Here is a 21,184-nt window from a genome sequence, read left to right as displayed (position 1 = left end):
TCGCCCCCTTCACTCCGTTAATTAAAAAATAAAAATTTACAGAAAATTCAAAAATAAAATAAAAACGGTGGGGTCTGAAACCAGACCCAAGTGCCTCCCACAGACACTAAGCATGAACTGGAGAAATCTCATCCAGCGAGAGGGTGTACACTGCAGGGGAGGAGCTAACTTTTTTTCTGGTTTACTTAGTGTCCTCCTAGTGGCCAGCAGCATAACACCCACTGTCTCTGTGTCCCCCAATGAGGTGTAGGAGAAAGAAACTTTTTGACTGAAGAGATAGCAGATACATGTATTTGCAGTATATTGTATATCGTACAGATTTTCCTTGAAAACTGATTAATAGAGAGTGACTCTCCAGTGACATCAGTGCAATTTAATGAGCAGACGCCAGAGAGAATAAGAATCTAAAGCTGGAAAGTATGAGCACCTAGAGCCACCTGGTGGCCACAAAAGACATGGCATAAAACACACTGGGCTCCTCTACTGTCAATGCAGCAGTCAGAACGGATTCACTATTGCGACTATTGGGGGCAATTTTGTACTGAAATACATTTGTGGCTAAATCTTGCAAAAGTGTTTTTATTATTAAAAAATAGTGAACCTTTTGGCTTTTATATCCTCTGTACTTGGGTACATAGCAGGCTGCAGAGTGAATTAACCTGTAACCTTTATCTCTCTTCTCCTGTCCCATCATCCCAGCTGATTAATTAGAACATTAAAGTTAGTTGTGGTCATACAGTTGTGGCCAAATGTATTGACGGGGTGCAATTCTGTCAGATAATACTCAGTTTCTTCCTGAAAATGATTGCAAACACAAATTCTATGGTATTATTATCTTCATTTAATTTGTCTTAAATGAAAAAACACAAAAAGAATTGTCCTAAAGCCAAATAGGATATAATTCCACACCAAACATAAAAGAGAGGGTGGACAAAAGTATTGGCACTGTTCGAAAAATCATGTGATGCTTCTCCAATTTGTGTAATTAACAGCACCTGTAACTTACCTGTGGAACCTAACAGGTGTTGGCAATAACTAAATCACACATGCAGCCAGTTGACATGGATTAACGTTGACTCAACCTCTGTCCTGTGTCCTTGTGTGTACCACATTGAGCATGGAGAAAAGAAAGAAGACCAAAGAACTGTCTGAGGACTTGAGAAACCTAATTGTGAGGAACCATGAGCAATCTCAAGGCTACAAGTCCATCTCCAAAGACCTGAATGTTCCTGTGTCTACCGTGTGCAGTGTCATCAAGAAGTTTAAAGCCCATGGCACTGTGGCTAACCTTCCTAGATGTGGACGGAAATGAAAAATTGACAAGAGATTTCAACGCAAGATTGTGCGGATGTTGGATAAAGAACCTCGACTAACATCCAAACAAGTTCAAGCTGCCCTGCAGTCCGAGGGTGCAACAGTGTCAACCCGTACTATCCATCGGCATCTGAATGAAAAGAGACTGTATGGTAGGAGACCAAGGAAGACCCCACTTCTTACCCCGAGACATAAAAAAACCAGGCTGGAGTTTGCCAAAACTTACCTGAAAAAGCCTAAAACGTTTTGGAAGAATGTTCTCTGGTCAGATGAGACAAAAGTAGAGCTTTTTGGGCAAAGGCATCAACATAGAGTTTACAGGAGAAAAAAAGAGGCATTCAAAGAAAAAAAACACGGTCCCTACAGTCAAACATGGCGGAGGTTCTCTGATGTTTTGGGGTTGCTTTGCTGCCTCTGGCACTGGACTGCTTGACCATGTGCATGGCATTATGAAGTCTGAAGACTACCAACAAATTTTGCAGCATAATGTAGGGCCCAGTGTGAGAAAGCTGGGTCTCCCTCAGAGGTCAAGGGTCTTCCAGCAGAACAATGACCCAAAACACACTTCAAAAAGCACTAGAAAATGGTTTGAGAGAAAGTACTGGAGACTTCTAAGGTGGCCAGCAATGAGTCCAGCCCTGAATCCCATAGAACACCTGTGGAGAGATCTAAAAATTGCAGTTTGGAGAAGGCACCCTTCAAATATCAGGGACCTGGAGCATTTTGCCAAAGAAGAATGGTCTAAAATTCCAGCAGAGCATTGTAAGAAACTCATTGATGGTTACCGGAAGCGGTTGGTCGTAGTTATTTTGGCTAAAGGTTGTGCAACCAAGTATTAGGCTGAGGGTGCCAATACTTTTGTCTGGCCCATTTTTGGAGTTTTGTGTGAAATGATCAATGTTTTGCTTTATTCTCTTTTGTGTTTTTCATTTAAGACAAATTAAATGAAGATAATAATACCAAAGAATTTGTGATTGCAATCATTTTCAGGAAGAAACTGAGTATTATCTGACAAAATTGCAGGGGTGTCAATACTTTTGGCCACAACTGTAAATCACCCTAGAAGACCATTCATAATAACAGACGTAGAGTCTCTAACCCTGATATTTGACCTTCTAAGCCAATTTATGACCACATCCAAGTCCAACTTTTACAAGGTCAGAAATCAACTTGGATCATAGGCCAGGAGAGATAAGAGTTACAGATTCTACTGTCAGAATGAGCTCACTGACAGATTCACTGCTAGCTCCCTCTGCAGCCAGTTATATACTGTGATACAGAGAATAGGTGGTAGTCCAACATTTCTAATTAAAATCACATTGCAAATATTATTCTAGCCAGAAATATCCTTTATTCAATTGGGGTTTTCCGGTTTCATAAAAAAAACATCCCCCATATATCTAAAATTGGCTTTACTCAGCGGCTCTTGCCATCAACTCAGACGGAGCTGCTGAGCCCACTGATTGGCTACAACACTGTGGATGTGACGCCGGCGCTGCAGGCAATTACAGCGGCTGAGACTCGTGCTGAACCAGGCGAGGGCACATTGTTTTCAACCTCTTTGAGACGAAGCCTGTTTTCAACTTAATGACCCGAAATTTATGAGGTTATAACTCTGGAACGCTTCCATGGATCCTACTGATTCTGAGAACATTTTCTCGTGACATATTGTACTTTATAATAGCGGTAAATTTCTTCGATATGACTTGCGCTTATTTGCAATAAAACGGAAATTTGGTGAAAATTTTGCAATTTTCAAACTTTTAATTTTTATGCCCTTAAATCAGAGAGATATGTCAGACAAAATAGTTAATAAATAACATTTCCCACATGTCTACATCAGCACAATTCTGGAACTTTTTTTTTGGTTAAGAAGTTAAAAGGGTTAAAAGTTGACCAGCGATCTCATTTTTTTCAACAAATTTTACAAAACCATTTTTTTTTTTTAGGGACCACTTCACATTTGAAGTCACTTTGAGCAGTCTAAAAGGCCATGTGCACACGTTGCGGATTGCACTGCGGATTTTTCCGCGCGGATATGATGAAATCCGCAGGACAAAAGTCCTGCGGTTTATCTGCGGATTAGCCTGCGGTTTTGCCCTGCGGTTTCACACCTCAATGATACAGTTGTGGCCAAAGCTATTGACATCCCTGCAATTCTGTCAGATAATACTCAGTTTCTTCCTGAAAATGATTGCAAACACAAATTCTTTGTTATTATTATCTTCATTTAATTTGTCTTAAATGAAAAAACACAAAAAGAATTGTCCTAAAGCCAAATTGGATATAATTCCACACCAAACATAAAAAAGAGGGTGGACAAAAGTATTGGCACTGTTCGAAAAATCATGTGATGCTTCTCCAATTTGTGTAATTACCAGCACCTGTAACTTACCTGTGGCACCTAACAGGTGTTGGCAATAACTAAATCACACTTGCAACCAGTTGACATGGATTAAAGTTGACTCAACCTCTGTCCTGTGTCCTTGTGTGTACCACATTGAGCCTGGAGAAAAGAAAGAAGACCAAAGAACTGTCTGAGGACTTGAGAAACCAAATTGTGAGGAAGCATGAGCAATCTCAAGGCTACAAGTCCATCTCCAAAGACCTGAATGTTTCTGTGTCTACCGTGCGCAGTGTCATCAAGAAGTTTAAAGCCCATGGCACTGTGGCTAACCTTCCTAGATGTGGACGGAAAAGAAAAATTGACAAGAGATTTCAACGCAAGATTGTGCGGATGTTGGATAAAGAACCTCGACTAACATCCAAACAAGTTCAAGCTGCCCTGCAGTCCGAGGGTACAACAGTGTCAACCCGTACTATCCGTCAGCGTCTGAATGAAAAGGGACTGTATGGTAGGAGACCCAGGAAGACCCCACTTCTTACCCCGAGATATAAAAAACCCAGGCTGGAGTTTGCCAAAACTTACCTGAGAAGCCTAAAACGTTTTGGAAGAATGTTCTCTGGTCAGATGAGACAAAAGTAGAGCTTTTTGGGCAAAGGCATCAACATAGAGTTTACAGGAGAAAAAAAGAGGCATTCAAAGAAAAGAACATGGTCCCTACAGTCAAACATGGCGGAGGTTCCCTGATGTTTTGGGGTTGCTTTGCTGCCTCTGGCACTGGACTGCTTGACCATGTGCATGGCATTATGAAGTCAGAAGACTACCAACAAATTTTGCAGCATAATGTAGGGCCCAGTGTGAGAAAGCTGGGTCTCCGTCAAAGGTCATGGGTCTTCCAGCAGGACAATGACCCAAAACACACTTCAAAAAGCACTAGAAAATGGTTTGAGAGAAAGCACTGGAGACTTCTAAGGTGGCCAGCAATGAGTCCAGACCTGAATCCCATAGAACACCTGTGGAGAGATCTAAAAATGGCAGTTTGGAGAATGCACCCTTCAAATATCAGGGACCTGGAGCAGTTTGCCAAAGAAGAATGGTCTAAAATTCCAGCAGAGCATTGTAAGAAACTCATTGATGGTTACCGGAAGCGGTTGGTCGCAGTTATTTTGGCTAAAGGTTGTGCAACCAAGTGTTAGGCTGAGGGTGCCAATACTTTTGTGTGGCCCATTTTTGGAGTTGTGTGTGAAATGATCAATGTTTTGCTTTTTGCTTCATTCTCTTTTGTGTTTTTTCATTTAAGACAAATTAAATGAAGATAATAATACCAAAGAATTTGTGTTTGCAATCATTTTCAGGAAGAAACTGAGTATTATCTGACAGAATTGCAGGGGTGTCAATACTTTTGGCCACAACTGTATGCTGCGGATTATAATCTGCGGCTAAGCCGCGCGGAAAAATCTGCAGCATCTGCACAGCGTTTTTTGTTTTGCATAGGCTATAATGGTACTGTACTCCGCTGCGGAAACCGCTGCGGGTCCGCAGGGCCAAATCTGCTGCGAATCCGCAGAATCTGCAACGTGTGCACATAGCCTAAGGAAGCAAACACCCAAAAGTGACACTATTCTAAAAACTGCACCCCTCAAGGTACTCAAAACCACATTTGAGAAGTTTATTAACCCTTCAGGCGCTTCACAGGATTTTTTGGAATATGGAAGGAAAAAACATTTACTTTTCTTTCACAAAAATTTTCAATTAGACCTATCTTTTTCTTACATTCGCAAGGGTAAACAGGGGAAAATGGACCATACATTTGTCATGATCTGACAGTTTTAAATTGCACTGGGTGAACTTTTTTTACTTTGGAAAGTTCCAAGGTGTCTTGACTGTCCCCGGTGGTGGTTTTTGGTATTGCACTCTAGGTTTTTGTGCACTTAATTATGGATCAGGTGTGACACCCTATAAAGGTGTGCTAGGGGTGTGCAATCCCTGCCTGTGATATTGTGAGTTTGTTTTCACTTTGAGTTTGAGAGCCTGGAGGAAGGATGGAGCTGGTGAGGAGTCCTGCGCAGCTTAGCCAGGGGGGACGTGTTTCAGCTATGGTGTCTGGACGAAGGGCTGGCATGGCGTGGTGGGGTCGCAGTGATGGTGTCAGCGGGAAGTGTCTGCATGGACTGGTGGAGTGGCGACTATGGAGAGTGGCACTCACCATGTGGGACTTGGCCGCTGAGCTGGACTCAAGCATGCTCAACTTCGTGTCAGAAGCTGAACTCATCCTTGGGACTCTGGTACTAAGCAGCTGCAACTGGTGGTGGACTCTGCTCCAAGGCTGCACTAAGGTGAAGGGTCCTGTTATGGTGATGGATCCGGGTGGAGAAGGCGCACGCAGGTGGTGGGCTGTTGCTAGGAGCGCACGCAACAGAGCAAAGCTAAGTGGTGTTTCCCCTGTATTGTCTCTTTCCTCATGTGTGTTATTAGTGCAGTGGTGGGATTAGTCTCCGCACCGACCCATTCCCTAGTGAGGGTTTAGGGTCAGGGTGAGCAAGGGCGTTAAGGTACGCGTGCGGCGACAGGTGCGGAGCCTGTATAGGGAATGTAAGGAGTGCAGGGACACTGGCTCAGGGGAGCTTAGGAGGTCTCCACGTCCCCCATTCCCTATCGCAGGGCCCACCATTGTTAAAGTTTCCCAGGTTCCCCCTTTATTATTTAAATTCGCCGTACTGGAGGCGGGGTTTCCAGAATGTTTATTAACGTGTAATTCCTAAATTCGCCAGGTGGAGGCGGCGTGTCCACCTGCACGTGTTATTATTTAAATGCGCCCCACTGGAGGCGGTGTATCCAGGGTCACGTGTGTCACATGGGTTCGCCTTGCGGAAACATCTGCGTCCAGACACACGTGACCATGACAACATTTTGCTGTGCAATTTCTCCTGATCATGCCGATACCCCATATGTGGGGGGAATACTACTGTTTGGGTGCACGGCAGGGGTCGGAAGGGAAGGAGCGCCATTTCACTTTTTGAATGTAAAATATGCTGGAATAATTAGCAGTTTCCATGTTGCGTTTGGAGAGCCCCTGATGTGCCTAAACAGTGGAAACCCCCAACAAGTGACACGATTTTGGAAACTAGACCCCTTAGCGAACTTATCTAGATGTGTATCGAGCACCTTCAACCCCCAGGTTGGTTCTTTACAAAAGTTTATAGTGTAGAGCCATGAAAACAAAAGAAAACAAAACAAAAATAAATAAAATTTTTCCCACAAAAATCTTTTTTAGCTACGAATTTTGTATTTTCAAAGGCAAAAGGAGAAAATGGACCCCAAGGTTTATTGTACAGTTTCTCCTGAGTTCACTGATTCCCCATATGTGGATGAAAACTACTTTTGAGGCACAGTGCAAAGCTCAGAAGGGAAGTAGCGCCATATTACAGTGCAGATTTTGCTGCACTTGTGTGAGGGTGCCATGTTACATTGGCAGAGCCACTGAGGTGCCAGAACAGCAGACCCCCCCCATAAGTGACCCCATTTTACTAATGAAACCTCTCAATGAATTCATCTAGGGGTGCAGTGATCATATTGACACCACAGGAGTGTCACAGAATTTTATACAATTGGGCAGTGAAAAAAAAATAATTTACATTTTTAACCACCAAGATTGTGTTAGCCCCAAGTTTTACATTTTGACACTGGGAAATGGGTAAAAATGGCACCAGAATTTGTCCCACAATTTCTGCTGAATGTAGAAATACCCCATATGTGGATGTACAGTACTATTTAGCCATACGGCGATACTCGGGAGGGACGAAAAGCTATTTGCCTCCTAGAGCATAGATTTTCCTAGAATAGTGTAGTGATGATTTTGACTCCATGGGTGTTTTCCAGAAACAAGCAGCAATGAATGTACGTACATTGTAGTGCCCAGTACATTATGCCCATCTCATGCTTCTGGAGACACGCACCTGAAAATTAGGCGGGTTCTCATTACTACAGAAATGTCAAACATGTGGGTGCTATATGTGGTTTAGGCACAATGGGGCTCAGAAGGGAGAGGGGCATTTGGATGAGGAGAATTTGCTGAATTTCTTTTGGCGGGTGAGGAGCCATTTTGCTTTTCCAGAGCCTTTGTGCTACCATTAAGGTGGAAGCCCCCTATATTTCCGTTAATAGATGGCGGACCTGAATAGAGACTTGCTTTTTTGTGGATTGAATTGAAACTTTTATTGGGAACATTTTACATAATGTTTGGGATCACAGTAAGGCTACTTTCACACTTGCATTACGAGGCGCAGCGTACGCTCGGCGTGAAGCTCCGCCCCCTGCCGCACCTCCTCCGGTCAGCTACGCCTATGGGCGCATGCCAGCCGCTGCATGCGACTTGCGTACCCTATCTTTAGCATTGGGTACGCAGGCCGTGCGCAGGTATGCTTTTGCCAGCGCATGCGTCCTTTTGACGGTGCTCCGGCCGCACCAAAATGCAACACAAAAGCATACCTGCGCACGGCCTGCGTACCCAATGCTAAAGATAGGGTACGCAAGTCGCATACAGCGGCATGCGCCCATAGGCGGAGCTGACCAGAGGAGGCGTGGCAGGTGCGGAGCTTCACACTGAGCATACACTGCGCCTCCTAACGGGCTCGGCGCCTCCTAACAGAAGTGTGAAAGTAGCCTTATCCGGTGCTCTAAGCTGAGCACTTGCTTTGGGGTTTCCATCTTAATCTGAGTGACATGATTCAGATGAAACCCCCGATGGATCCATTCACTATAGTGAGGCAGCAGAGTTAGTTTGGACTCCGTCTGACCTCTGTTCAGCGGTGTGCTTCTTTTCAACAGTGCACAAAACTGTGGCTGATGGCACTTTTACACAATTCTAAAAAGACGGACTCTGACGGATCACAGGTCATACGGCGTCCACAGTGCCTCCCCCATCTGCCTCATTATAGGGAATCTTCAGCCAGAGGTTCTGTCTGAATTTCAGAGATTTACATGGAAACCTCGGTGTAAGCGCTCAGCTCCGAGCCTTACTGCGATCTGTGGGAGGAAGAAAGTTTTATTTATTTTTTTATGCCGTTCCTCATGCGGTATAAGCGATTAGGCAACTTTATTCTTCCGACGATTACAGTGATACCAGATTTATATCGGGTTTTTATGTTTGGCTGCTGTCACACACTAAAAGACGCTTTTTATTGCGAAAACTCGTTTTTGCATCACCACATTTTGAGAGCTATAATTTTTTTATATTTCGGCTGACAGAGTCATGTTATGGCTTATTTTTTGCGGACGAGCTGAAGTTTCTATTGGTACCATTTTTGGGCACATGACTTTTTTTGTTCGCTTTCTATTCCGATTTTTGGGAGACAGAATGAACACACACCAGCAATTCAGGATTTATTTATTTTTTTTATACTGTTCCGCATGTTGTAAAATTGATGAGGAAGTTTGGGTCAGTACAATTACAGCGATACACCATTTATATGTTTTTTTTGTGTTTTGGTGCTTTTACACAATAAAAACTTTTATAGAAAAAAACATTTTTGCATCGCTTTATTCTGAGAGCTTTAACTTTTCTGCTGATGGAGCTTAACGGCGTCTTGGTTTTTTCAGGACAAGATGACATTTGCAGCGGTACCACTTTTATTTATATCCGTCTTTTTGATTTTGTTTTATTGCACTTTTTTTTTTTGCTGTATGATAATAAAGCATTTTTTTTGCCTTTTTTTTTTTTTTTTTTTTTTTACAGTGTTCACTAAAGGGGTTTAGTGGGACAGTTTTATAGAGCAGGTCGCTATGGGTGCGGCGATACCAAATATGTACTTTTTTTTATTTATATAAATGTATTTTTTGGGAAAATATTTATTTTTTCTTTATTTAGGGATTTTGAAAAAAAATATTTTTACACTTTATAATATACTAGCTGAAGAGCCCGGCATTGCCCGGGCATAGTAACCAACTGTGGTTAGTTAGAACAAATTATAATGGTTATATTGCACATAAAATCTGTGCATCTAATCCTATTCTGTGTGATACTGACTGGTGAGCCGTTTATCTAATCCTATCCTGTGTGATAATGTCTGCTGAGCCGTGTATCTAATACTATTCTGTGTGATACTGTGTGCTGAGCTGCATATCTAATCCTATCCTGTGTGATACTGTCTGCTGAGCCGCGTATCTAATCCTATCCTGTGTGATACTGTCTGCTGAGCCGTGTATCTATTCCTATTCTGTGTGATACTGTGTGCTGAGCTGCGTATCTAATCCTATCCTGTGGGATACTGACTGCTGAGCTGCGTATCTAATCCTATCCTGTGTGATACTGCCTGCTGAGCCATGTGTCCAGTCCTCTCCTGTGTGATACTGGGCTCCCCCTGCAGTCTGTGTCAGAGGGTGGTCTGTGTTGGCACGGTAATAAATTGTGTTATTTCCAGCTTTACAGAAGGACGATAACACCATAGAAATGATAAGAATAATAGGCCTCAGTTACCAAAACTGTCTACAAATAAAACTGTTGCTGATAGCAACCAATCACAGCTCATTTTTCATCTGTTAAACAGCTCTGGGAGAGCGTGGCGAGTTTTGAGTGGCGACTATTGTGTTTCGACTTTTATGTGGCGAGATTGGTGTATGTGTGGTGAAATGTGTGCTGAGGGTGGTATATGTGTTGAAGCACATGGTATTGTGTGGCGCATTTTGTGTGTGTGTTCATATCCCCGCGTGTGGCGAGTATCCCATGTCAGGGCCCCATTATGTAGATAGGGGCAAAATTGTTTGGTGAATTGGAATGCGCGGGGTTAAAATTTCGCCTCACAACATAGCCTATGACGCTCTCGGGGTCCAGACGTGTGACTGTGCAAAATTTTGTGGCTGTAGCTGCGACGGTGTGGATGCCAATCCCGGACATACATACATACATACACCCCACATTGAGCTTCAGGGTGTGTGCACACGCTGCGGATTCTGCTGCGGATACGCAGCGGTTTTGGCCCTGCGGATCCCCAGCAGTTTCTGCTGCGGTGTACAATACCATAATATCTTATAGGAAATGGAAACCGCAGTGCAGACGGTACAGATTTTTCCGTGCGGTTTTTAATCGCTAGGAAGAGATTTTTCCGTACAAGATCATCCAGAGACCGGGGCAGATGGGAAGATAAAAAGAAAAAAGGTACCGGGTTTATGTTTGGATGGGGATGCCAGGAAGCATTCCGTGAGACCAAGAAACCTCCCCAATGACTAGCGGCTCCGGTGGGAGGTAGACAATCAGCCTTCTACCAAGCCTGGTCACGGATCTCAAACAGTAACTGGATCCTGGGGTTGGTAGCCTCAGGTCTAAGGCTAGAATTTTCCTGGGCCCCCCTGGAACAGTTTTAAGGTCACCCCGCTCAGGTCTTCCCTGTCGGAAAAGGCTGCCCTAGAGACCGAAATCCATGACCTGTGCCATAAAAAAGTATTGATAAAAGGTACCAGAGGCAGAGAACGGCGAAGGCTTCTACTCCACGCTATTTTTGGTCCATAAACTGGATAGTTCTTACAGGACCATAATCAACCTGAAGGCACTCAATAGATACCTGATCATTCGGCCATTTAAAATAGAAACGATCAATTCCACAATAAAGTTACTGTTTGAAAACTGCTTTATGGTGGTGTTGGATTTAAAAGACGCCTACTACCATATACCCATCCATGCGTCTCATCAGCGTTTCCTCAGAGTGGCGGTTCATTTAGGGGGGTCGGTACAGCATTTCCAATACGTCGCCCTTCCCTTCGGTATAGCAGTCGCCCCCCGAGTGTTCACTAAAGTTATAGCGGAGTTATGGTCCATCTACGAGAAGCAGATATCCTAGTAATCCCCTACCTGGATGACTTCCTTATTGTAGGCAGAACAGCAGACCATTTTCTGGATCAATTGCAAAAAGCAAAATCAGCTCTGGAACGATTAGGGTGGCTACTAAACATTAAGAAGTCCCGTCTACAGCCCATGATAGTTCAGGAGTTCTTGGGCCTAATCCTAGATTCGCAGAATCAGGAGTGTCGTCTTCCACCCGAAAAATTAGTTCGCCTACGACATCAGGTCTTGAACGCCTTCAATAACCCCACCATGTCTCTTAGGAAGGCAATGTCCCTCCTGGGTTCTCTCTCGCCCTGCATCCCCGCGGTCTGGTGGGCCCAGTTCCATACAAGGGTGCTACAGGGCGAGGTTTTATGTCATCACAAAATCCTGGGCGGCTATCTAGAAGGCCAGTTGACTTTGTCCCAACATGCTATAAGATCCCTTGATTGGTGGCTAGACGAAAACAATCTAGCCAGTGGGGTGCCCTGGGAATATAATGTAACCCGGGTAGTCACCACAGACGCAAGCCTTACGTGTTGGGGGGCCAACATGGGGGAGGTCTTAATCCAGGACTTATGGGATTACCATCAGCTAATAATGTCCTCCAACCTGAAAGAACTAACAGCGGTAGAGCAGACAGTTAAAAACTTTCTTGTGTATCTACAGGGTCACCATGTTCGAATATTCTCCGACAATCAGGTCGCCGTGGCTTACGTCAACCACCAAGGTGGGACTCGTTCCAGACCCTTGATGAAGGTAGCAGAGCGGCTGTTTCAATTGGCAGAGCAACATCTTCTGTCTTTAACAGCTCTGCACATAAAAGGAAGAGAAAACACCACAGCGGACTTCCTAAGCCGCAACCTTCTAAGACAAGGGGAATGGTCCTTAAAAAACTCCATCTTCGACCTGATCGTACAAAAATGGGGGCAGCAAGAAGTGGACCTCTTCGCCACCAAAGAGAACAGGAAAGTGCCTCAGTTTTGCTCTCTAAAGCTCTTCTGATCAAATGGGACTTCGGGCAAGCATACGCCTTCCCTCCCCTGTCTCTACTACCCCTGGTGATGAGGAAAGTCAGGAAGGACAAGGCGAGGATTATAGTGATCACCCTCTTTTGGCCCAGGAGGGCATGGTTCTCATGCCTCAGGACCATGTCGGTGTCCAACCCTTGGGTCCTACCAAACATCCCAGATCTCCTATCCCAGGGCCCAGTTTACCATCCTCAGGTGGGTGGCCTACATCTGACAGCGTGATTTTGAAGGGCACTACTAAAGGAGAAAGGTTTCTCCCCAGCCCTAATTAACACCCTGCTCAAAAGCAGAAAACCGATTGCAACCAAAATCTACGTTAGGATCTGGAAAAGATTCCTTCAGGGTTCAGGGGTAGTAGCTGGGCAGTCCACACCAATAGCACAGATCCTAGAATTCTTACAAAGAGGTCTGGACATGGGGCTTTCCACCAGCACCCTTAAAGTAAAGGTGTCAGCCTTAGGGGCCCTTTTTAACTGCAACATCGCCAGTAACTATTGGATCAATAGGTTTATTAAGGCAACAGGCAGGTCCAGACCGGTAGTAAGAAATAAATTTATGCCATGGGATCTAAACCTAGTCCTCACGGCCATGACGGAGGCCCCGTTTGAGCCTATCTCATCAGCCTCCACAAAAAACCTGTCTCTTAAAGTGGCTCTTCTGGCTTGACATCAGCCCGTAGAGTAAGTGACATCCAGGCGTTAGCTAGACTTACATACAATTCAGGGACGACAGGGTAATTCTTACACCTGATCGAGCATACCTGCCTAAAGTAGCCTCCAGTTTCCATAGAACTCAGGAGATAGTCCTTCCATCCTTCCTCCCTAATCCAACGAACGAAAAGGAAAGGAAACTACATACTCTAGACGTTAGGAGATGTCTCCTAGAGTACCTGGCAGTTACCGACCCCTGGAAAAAAGAGAATGCCTTGTTTATCTCCTATCAGGGCACTAGAAAGGGTCTTAGGGCTTCAAAAAGCTTGCTAGCGAGGTGGATTAGGGAGTCCATTTCATTAGCATACACCTCAAAGGGCAAACCGGCTCCTGGCAAGCTGAGGGCGCAATCCACGAGGGCCATGGCAACTTCATGGGCAGAGATCAGAAGTCTTGATCAACCAAATATGTAAGGCAGCTACTTGTTCCTCTCCGAGCACCTTTTACAATCATTATAGACTAGACCTGGGTGCTTCCTCAGACCTCTCCTTTGGTGTCAGGGTTCTGCAGGCTGTAGTCCCTCCCTAAGGTAATTATTACTCTCTGTAATTCTCTCAGGTGGTGCTGTCATGGACGACCGAATAAAGTCGTAGTTACTCACCGGTTAACGGTATTTTTCGGAGTCCATGACACAACCCGTATATTTCCCTACCTTTAGTTTAATTTGGGTGTGCACTCCTTCCTCTTATATGTACACTGGTAATGAATAGTTGTGTAAAGTATTGTACATAAATTATGCTATTAACCTTGGTGGTCCTCTTGTGCTCTGTAAACCAACTGATGCGTGGGAGAGGTGCCGCCCTTATATATCTGTAGGATTTCCTGTTCCTGAAGGGCGGATCCCCTCTCTCAGGTGGTGCTGTCATGGACTCCGAAAAATACCGTTAACCGGTGAGTAACTACGACTTTCTCCTTTACTATAGAGCTTGTGAGCGCTGCTCTGAAGCTGGCAGTATTGCTGGTTCTCGACAGCGTCAGTGTTCCACCACTCCTCCATTGCAGCAGGGAGAGCACAGAGTCTGGACTTTCCATCATCTTCATCCATATAGGGAGACTTGTGATTTTCGTTGCATATTAAACTCTGCACTTTGTGTTTTGTACTTTGAATCTTAGTAAATAGCTGACATAAAATAATATCCTCATTTCATCACTCTCCAGCATGCTCTAATTTTTTTTACAGTACTCCTAAATTACAAGACAGATAGCTTTACTTGGTATTCACAGTGAAAACGACCTTTGCTTCTCATACAGACGCAGTTACACATTAGCTCGTAAGTGCCCATGTGCTGCACACTCAGTGTCTAATGTGTTGTGTTATTTCCTGTACTTTTCCGTTCCATCCTAGAGTCTAAAGGTTTTCTTCCCTGTACTCCTAAACAGAATACAGGGTGACCAATTGCCTCCAAAAGTCACATAAATAGTAAATTGAGTCCAACAGTGTGTAATTTATTCTCAGTATAATTACAGCTGTTCTGTGAAGGCCTCAGAGGTTTGTTGGAGAATATTAGGGATCAAACAGCATCATAAAAATCAAGGAACACACCAGACAGGTCAGGGATAAAGTTGCTGGAAAAAGTAAAGGGCCTTTTACACATAGCGATATCGCTAGCTATATCGCTATAACGTCACTGGTTTTGTGACGCAGCGGCGATATTGCTACATGTGATACTTACCTCCGACTGGCTCCCCCGCTGGTTATCGCTGATCGCGCGAGAACGTCCTTGGCCATTTCTCGTCATCTGCTTTCTGCTGTGGCGACGAGCGACGCGTGGACGCGGGCGGGGGGACGTCTTCATCGCCTCGTCTGACAGGTAAGTAGCGACCGCCGACCGCTGCCATGTCGCTGGTGAGATCTGCCTGTTTGGCAGCTCACTAGCGACCACTTAGCGATGCACCAGCGATCCTGTCGGGATCGCTGGTGCATCGCTAAGTGTAACGGTACCCTAAAGCAGGGTTAGGTTATAAAGAAATACTGTGGATCAAGCTCTGAGCATCTCACAGAGCACTGGTCAAATCAACCATTCAATAATGCAAGGAATATGGCACAAATGCAAACCTATGAAAACATGGCCGTCTACCTTGACATCCCAAGCAAGGAAAGCATTAAAGAAGCAAGCAAGAGACCCATAGTCACTCTGGAGGAGCTGTAGAGATCCACAGCTCATGTGGGAGAATCTGTCCACAGGCAACTATAAGGCCACGTTCAAACGTTCTGCATTTGTAAGCCAAAATCAGGAGTGGAAAAATCAGAGGAAAAGTATAATAGAAATACGTGTATCACTTTTGCATTTTTCACCCAATCCTAGTTTTGGCTTACAAATACTGATGTAAAAAAAAACTTCACTACATAATGAACGTGTGATCGTAACCCTCATCGTATACACCATAAATCTTGTCTTCATGGCAGTTTGCAAGAAGTCATGTAGGGGACAGATCTAGCACGTGGAAAAAGGTGGTCTGATCAGATGAGACTAAAGTAGCACTTTTTTGGGCTACATGCAAAACGCTATCTGTAGCAGAAAAGTAACAGTGCTAATCTCCCTGAAAACACCATCCCCACCGTTAAACATGGCGGCATCAAGTTGTGAGGATGCTTTTCTTCAGCAGGGATAGGGAAGCTGGTTAGATTAAATGCAAAATGGATATAGCCAAATGCATAACAATCCTGAAGGAAAACCTAGGATGTAAAAGACTTGAGACTGGTAGTAGGATCAGCTTCCATCAGGAAAACAGCCCAAAACACTCTTCCAGCACTACAATGGATGGTTTAGATTAATGCATATTCATGTGTGTGACTGGCCCAGTCACAGTCCCGATTGAAATACCATTGAGAATCTGTGGCAATACATGAAAATTGCTGTCCACAGACACCTCCATCCAATCTGACTGAGCGAGAACGAGTTTGCAAAAAAAATAAAAAAAGATGTGCAAATATTTCAAACTGGCAGCAGTAATTGCAGCGAAAGGTGGACCTACAAAGTATTGACTCGGAGGGTTGAATGCAAATGTCTGTCACAATTTTCAGATTTATATCTGTTAAAAAAGTTAGAATCCCATGTATCATTTCATTTACAGTTCACAAATACTTGCTACTTTCTGTTGGCGTAACACTATGCACGTACTACAATCAATTAGCTTGTGGCCTATTAAACAGTCATATCAGAAGTTTTTTGAGAACATTATAAATCAAACGGCATCATGTAAACCAAGAAACCCACCAGACATGTCAGGGATAAAGTTGTGGAGAAGACTAAAACCAGGGTTAGGTTATAAAAAATAGCCCAAGCTCTGAACATCTCATGGAGCATTGTTCTGCACTTTTAAGCAGGTCAAGCACATTAAATGTACAATTGTGGAACTTAGCAAACTGGCCTAGCATTTAATATGTAAGGGGGCCTCTCAAACCACCCTCAATACTGGAAAGAGTTTCCTGATTACATTCTTTTCAGGGAGATGAGATCAGACTGGCAGTGGCCCATTTCTCTCACCCTAGCATGTGTGATTTGCTGAGCGTGCATGTGTATGGAAGAAGCGGGGACAGGAGAGATAGCCATCAGTTTGCCCCTCTGATAATGGTAATATATCACAGTTAATTCTGGAGTTGTTGACAATCTCTCTTTTCGTTACCACTTGGTGACACCATTTCAGGCACTTCTGTCGATATGTGGGCACTGAGGAGAAAATGTGTTAGATGAAAGACAGAAAATATGAAGGAACATGAAAGACTCCCAACATACCAATCTTCCTCAGTGGATCCTTCAGACAGAGTGCTGTGTCCCTTCTCCATTAGCAGCTCGGAGCATTGGACATATCTTTCGCTTTCAGCTGTTTGCATGGTTTCCATCTTCGAGTGAGTGCCCCTGTTGAAGCCCTTCACTTCTTGTTCTTCCAAGGACTCCAACATACGGATCACCTCCTTATTCACCCCTCTGCGCTTTGCCAGAACGAGCGGGGTAGCACCTTGGTGATTGCTAAGAAAACATGTGAATTACAGAACGGTAACGATGTCACCGATAGAAACTATTAAGAACATTACTGGAATTATGTGTTCCCTTGAAGTCATTAAAGGGGTTGTCACGCTTCTAAGATTAGTCTTCCATAGGCTCAGGGATGGAAAAATACAAACTGAGCTTTTATGCACCATCCCGGGGTCCAGCGCTGCCTCCGCTTTGGTCTTGTTGATCAGCTGCAGCAACCTCTACCTCACAGCACTAGACCCCAGAGTGTTATAAAAGCTTTTTTTTTTTTTTGCAACTTTTAGCCTATGAAAGAATAATAGTTGAAAAGAGAACCTGCACCTTCACAATCCAACTATAAAAATAATTTACATTCTTGCTTTCATTTTTTGTACTTTTTTTGCTGCAACTCCAGAAGAATTTTATTTTTTTTTTAAATTGTAAGAATCGTATCCAGACAACCATAAAGGTTATTTCATCACCTGCTCTATGGAGTAGAACTAAACCATGAAATCTTCTCTATCACCAGTCTAAATGATGCTTAAAAGGAGTCCAAGACAGAAAGGAGGACGCCACTTGTCACATGCAGTTACTTGATAAGTGACCATTGATCATGTCAAGTGATCGGCTCAAAATGCAAAAACAGGGAGACCTCACAAGCATTCGTTTTTGCAATGGTAGTGGGAAACAGATTGATGCCCTGATCTCCCGAAGTTGCAGGAGAATTAGAAAACCCCTGTAAAGCGAGGAGCCGATGCCCTAAACTGAACAGAATGTATTCATTTTACTTAGCACAACTCATTTGATATTATCAACTCACCAAATATCAATTTTGAGACCGTTGGAGACCAGGAACTGTATTGTGTCCACGTGACCGCAGAGGTGCAGGGCCGTGTTTCCCTGATAATCGGTTGCAAGGAGATCGGCTCCGAACTTGTGCAGCAGCTGGCAGATGTCTACATTCCCTCTAGCTGCGGCCAGGTGAAGCCCCGTACGACCCCGGCTGTCTCGGATGTTGGGATCAAAGCCACTTTCTAGAAGGCGCTTGGAGTAGTTGAAGTCCCCATCAATGCAGGCCTGCAGCAGGGGAACGTTGGTCTGGCATGAATCGTTCACAAAGACGTAGGACATAACTGGATCTGGATGCGCTAGAAGAAGCAAAAGAAAAAAAGAAAATCAGGGAATCGGTGAAATCAAATGATGGAGGGGACGATACGATTCACATGGATAATGAGAAACACAAAGTTATGATGAAATCCTCATTAAAAGGGATCTTGCAGCTATGAAAAGTTTGTGGCCCCTACAAGAGATTAGTGGACATCAGTTTTAAAAGGCTGGCTAACTTCTGAGGGTCACCGACACTATCCGAAAACGTGAGCGAAGAGACTTTCACCAATATATGAAGAAGGGGTTTTTAATCATTTAAAGGACCTGTCAGCACAGGACGACTGTTCAAACCAAGTGCAGGAGCTAGGTGCACCCTTGGTGTGGCCAAACATTTAATTGCACTTTGCCACCTACTTGTTTTCCCCTCTATCCCCAATTGACAGCTCTAACTTTATAGAGCCAGAGAAGGGAGCAGAACAATGGAAAACATTTGGAAGGTGCACTTAAATGTTTGGCCGCACCAAGGGTGCTCTGAGCTCCTGCACTTGGTTTGAACAGTTGGGCGCTGACAGGGTCCCTTTAAAACAATGTACATTTTAATGAGAGAGCCGCTAACTGGGATCTCCTCCATTAGCCAAAATGGTGCTGTAAGGAGCAGCCCGGACTCCCGAGGACTGGGTGTAATTATTACATGGTCAACAATCTATGTGAATGCGTTCAATATATCAGAATTGATCGAGATTATTGCTAGAGGGTTCGGATTTAGAAATAGAGGTGATGGGGAAAACCCTATAACATAGAATTAAGAAATCGCTACCTTTTTATATTAGAAAAAAGATCACATACTGGATACAGATTAAAGGGTTAGTCCATAGATAGTAGGCTATCCCATAAGTGTTTTATCAGGGATACCTTACTGATCTCTGGAGGTCCTTGCAGAAGCCCCCAGTAATCCTGAGAGCAGAGCCCTGCAGAGCTTGGTCTCGGATGGAGTGTAAGAGAGCATGCTCAACCTCTGCTTCATTCATTGTCTATGAGACTGACAGAAAAAGAAGAGTACAGCGCTCCAACGTATGCAGCCTCCTGTACCAGACATGATGGCCGAGAAGCGTCACTTAGTGACCTGACAGTTGCATTAGTTTATGTACAATTAGGTCTACACAGTGATGAGTAGTGATGAGCGAGCATGCTGGGATAAGGCGTTATCCGCCATGCTCGGATACTAACAGAGTGTCTTTGGAGCGCTCGAATAATCTGTTCGAGTTCCCGCAGCTGCATGTCTCAGTCTGTTCGACAGCTGCAACACATGCAGGGATTGCCTACCAAGCAGGGCTATTAGACAGGTAATGAGCATGGAGGCGTAAACTGTACAGGACAACGACCACAGATCCCATATACACACAGACTGCACTCCCTGCACTCGTACGGCGACATTCACACAACCGTCCATCTGGGAAAAAGTGGACATCACACGGACGGCCCGTTCAGCAGAGCTCACACAAGAGTCCACGCGAAAGAAATGTCTGTAAATATTATTTACTGCTGCCGTATAAAAACGGATGTGGTACGGAGGACAAGTTATCCATTTTTCCTGGAAGAAAATTAGACGATTTCTTTGTACGCTCGTGTGAATTTAGGCAAGTAACGAACATGGATGCCATAGATTATAGAGTGGCATACACGCCCCACATAACCTGCCGTGTCCTGTGCCTGTCAGACGGCGACAAGTGCCGTAACACAATATACACCGTGTATAAAGGACACGGGACTGTCCCGACATATCTGTACACAGTCCACGTCCAAGAAGCCACCAAGTCCTTTTTTTTTTTTTTTTACCTACCTTTTGCCCCTTATGTCTCGCACGTAACGCCCACTGAAGTCTACGGCAGCAAAGCAAAGCCTCACTTACAACAAAGCCTCACTCACAACGTCGCACGTCCTGCACATAACTCACAACATTGCATGTTTCGCCGCCTCTCTCATAAAACGTCGCCGGCTCACTACCAATGTTGCACATCGTCGCAGGCTCACTGACAACGTCTCAGGCTCCCTCACGTCGCCGCAGGCTCAGCCACAACGTCGCACATCGTCGCAGGCTCCCTCACAACGTCGCACGTCGTCGCAGGCTCCCTCACAACGTCGCACGTCGTCGCAGGCTCCCTCACAACGTCGCACGTCGTCGCAGGCTCCCTCACAACGTCGCACGTCGTCGCAGGCTCCCTCACAACGTCGCACGTCGTCGCAGGCTCCCTCACAACGTCGCACGTCGTCGCAGGCTCCCTCACAACGTCGCACGTCGTCGCAGGCTCCCTCACAACGTCGCACGTCGTCGCAGGCTCCCTCACAACGTCGCACGTCGTCGCAGGCTCACTGACAACGTCTCAGGCTCAGCCACAACGTCGCACGTCGTCGCAGGCTCCTCACGTCGCATGTCGTCGCCTCACTCACAACGTGGCATGTTGTCGCCACCTCACTCACTCACTGACTGACGCTCATTACATGCAGTGTCGCAGACTCATATCATGACTGCCATCACTGGGCACCAGCAGTCAGCACACAGGGTACATTACTGGCATCTGCAGCTCCTCCTGTACTGATCAGCTCCAGCCCTTCCTCTGGACAGACATGCAGGCCCAGACCGGCCATTCTTCAGAAATACCCGCCTCACCCGGTCGCAGTGCAGCAGAAGCCTCGGCCGCCCCCCTGCTGTATGTACACAACAGCAAAGGACACAGGACGACCACCTACCTGCACAATACACGACCACCGATACACGATGTTATTGGATCTAGGGAAGGAGGAGCGGCCACACTGTGCAAGAGCGGCGACACCTAGCGGCCACCAGACAGCATTACACACAAACAGCTCAGGGCACATAGAAGATGCAAGATCGCATCGAGCGTAAC

The 21,184-nt window shown here is 45.0% G+C and overlaps 1 protein-coding gene across 3 annotated transcripts in view; it reads right to left on the bottom strand.

Annotated features, from left to right (window-relative positions):
- Positions 1 to 21,184, bottom strand: part of ANKRD46 (ankyrin repeat domain 46) — a 37,927-nt gene extending 16,743 nt beyond the window's left edge. For 2 of the 3 annotated variants that reach the window (XM_073550443.1, XM_073550445.1), the window contains exons 1-3: positions 20,849 to 21,018; positions 17,992 to 18,319; positions 16,953 to 17,186 (exon numbers count right to left, since the gene is read on the bottom strand). In XM_073550443.1, coding sequence (XP_073406544.1) covers positions 16,953 to 17,186; positions 17,992 to 18,319; positions 20,849 to 20,924 — 638 coding nt within the window. In that variant the 5' untranslated portion in view covers positions 20,925 to 21,018. The other variant, XM_073550444.1, reaches the window with a different exon arrangement.

This window comes from Dendrobates tinctorius, unplaced genomic scaffold (genome assembly GCF_039654945.1).
Source record: "Dendrobates tinctorius isolate UK_male_01 unplaced genomic scaffold, ASM3965494v1 ptg000165l, whole genome shotgun sequence".
Taxonomy (NCBI): Eukaryota; Metazoa; Chordata; class Amphibia; order Anura; family Dendrobatidae; genus Dendrobates; species Dendrobates tinctorius.
This window is presented reverse-complemented; position numbering and strand designations above follow the sequence as displayed.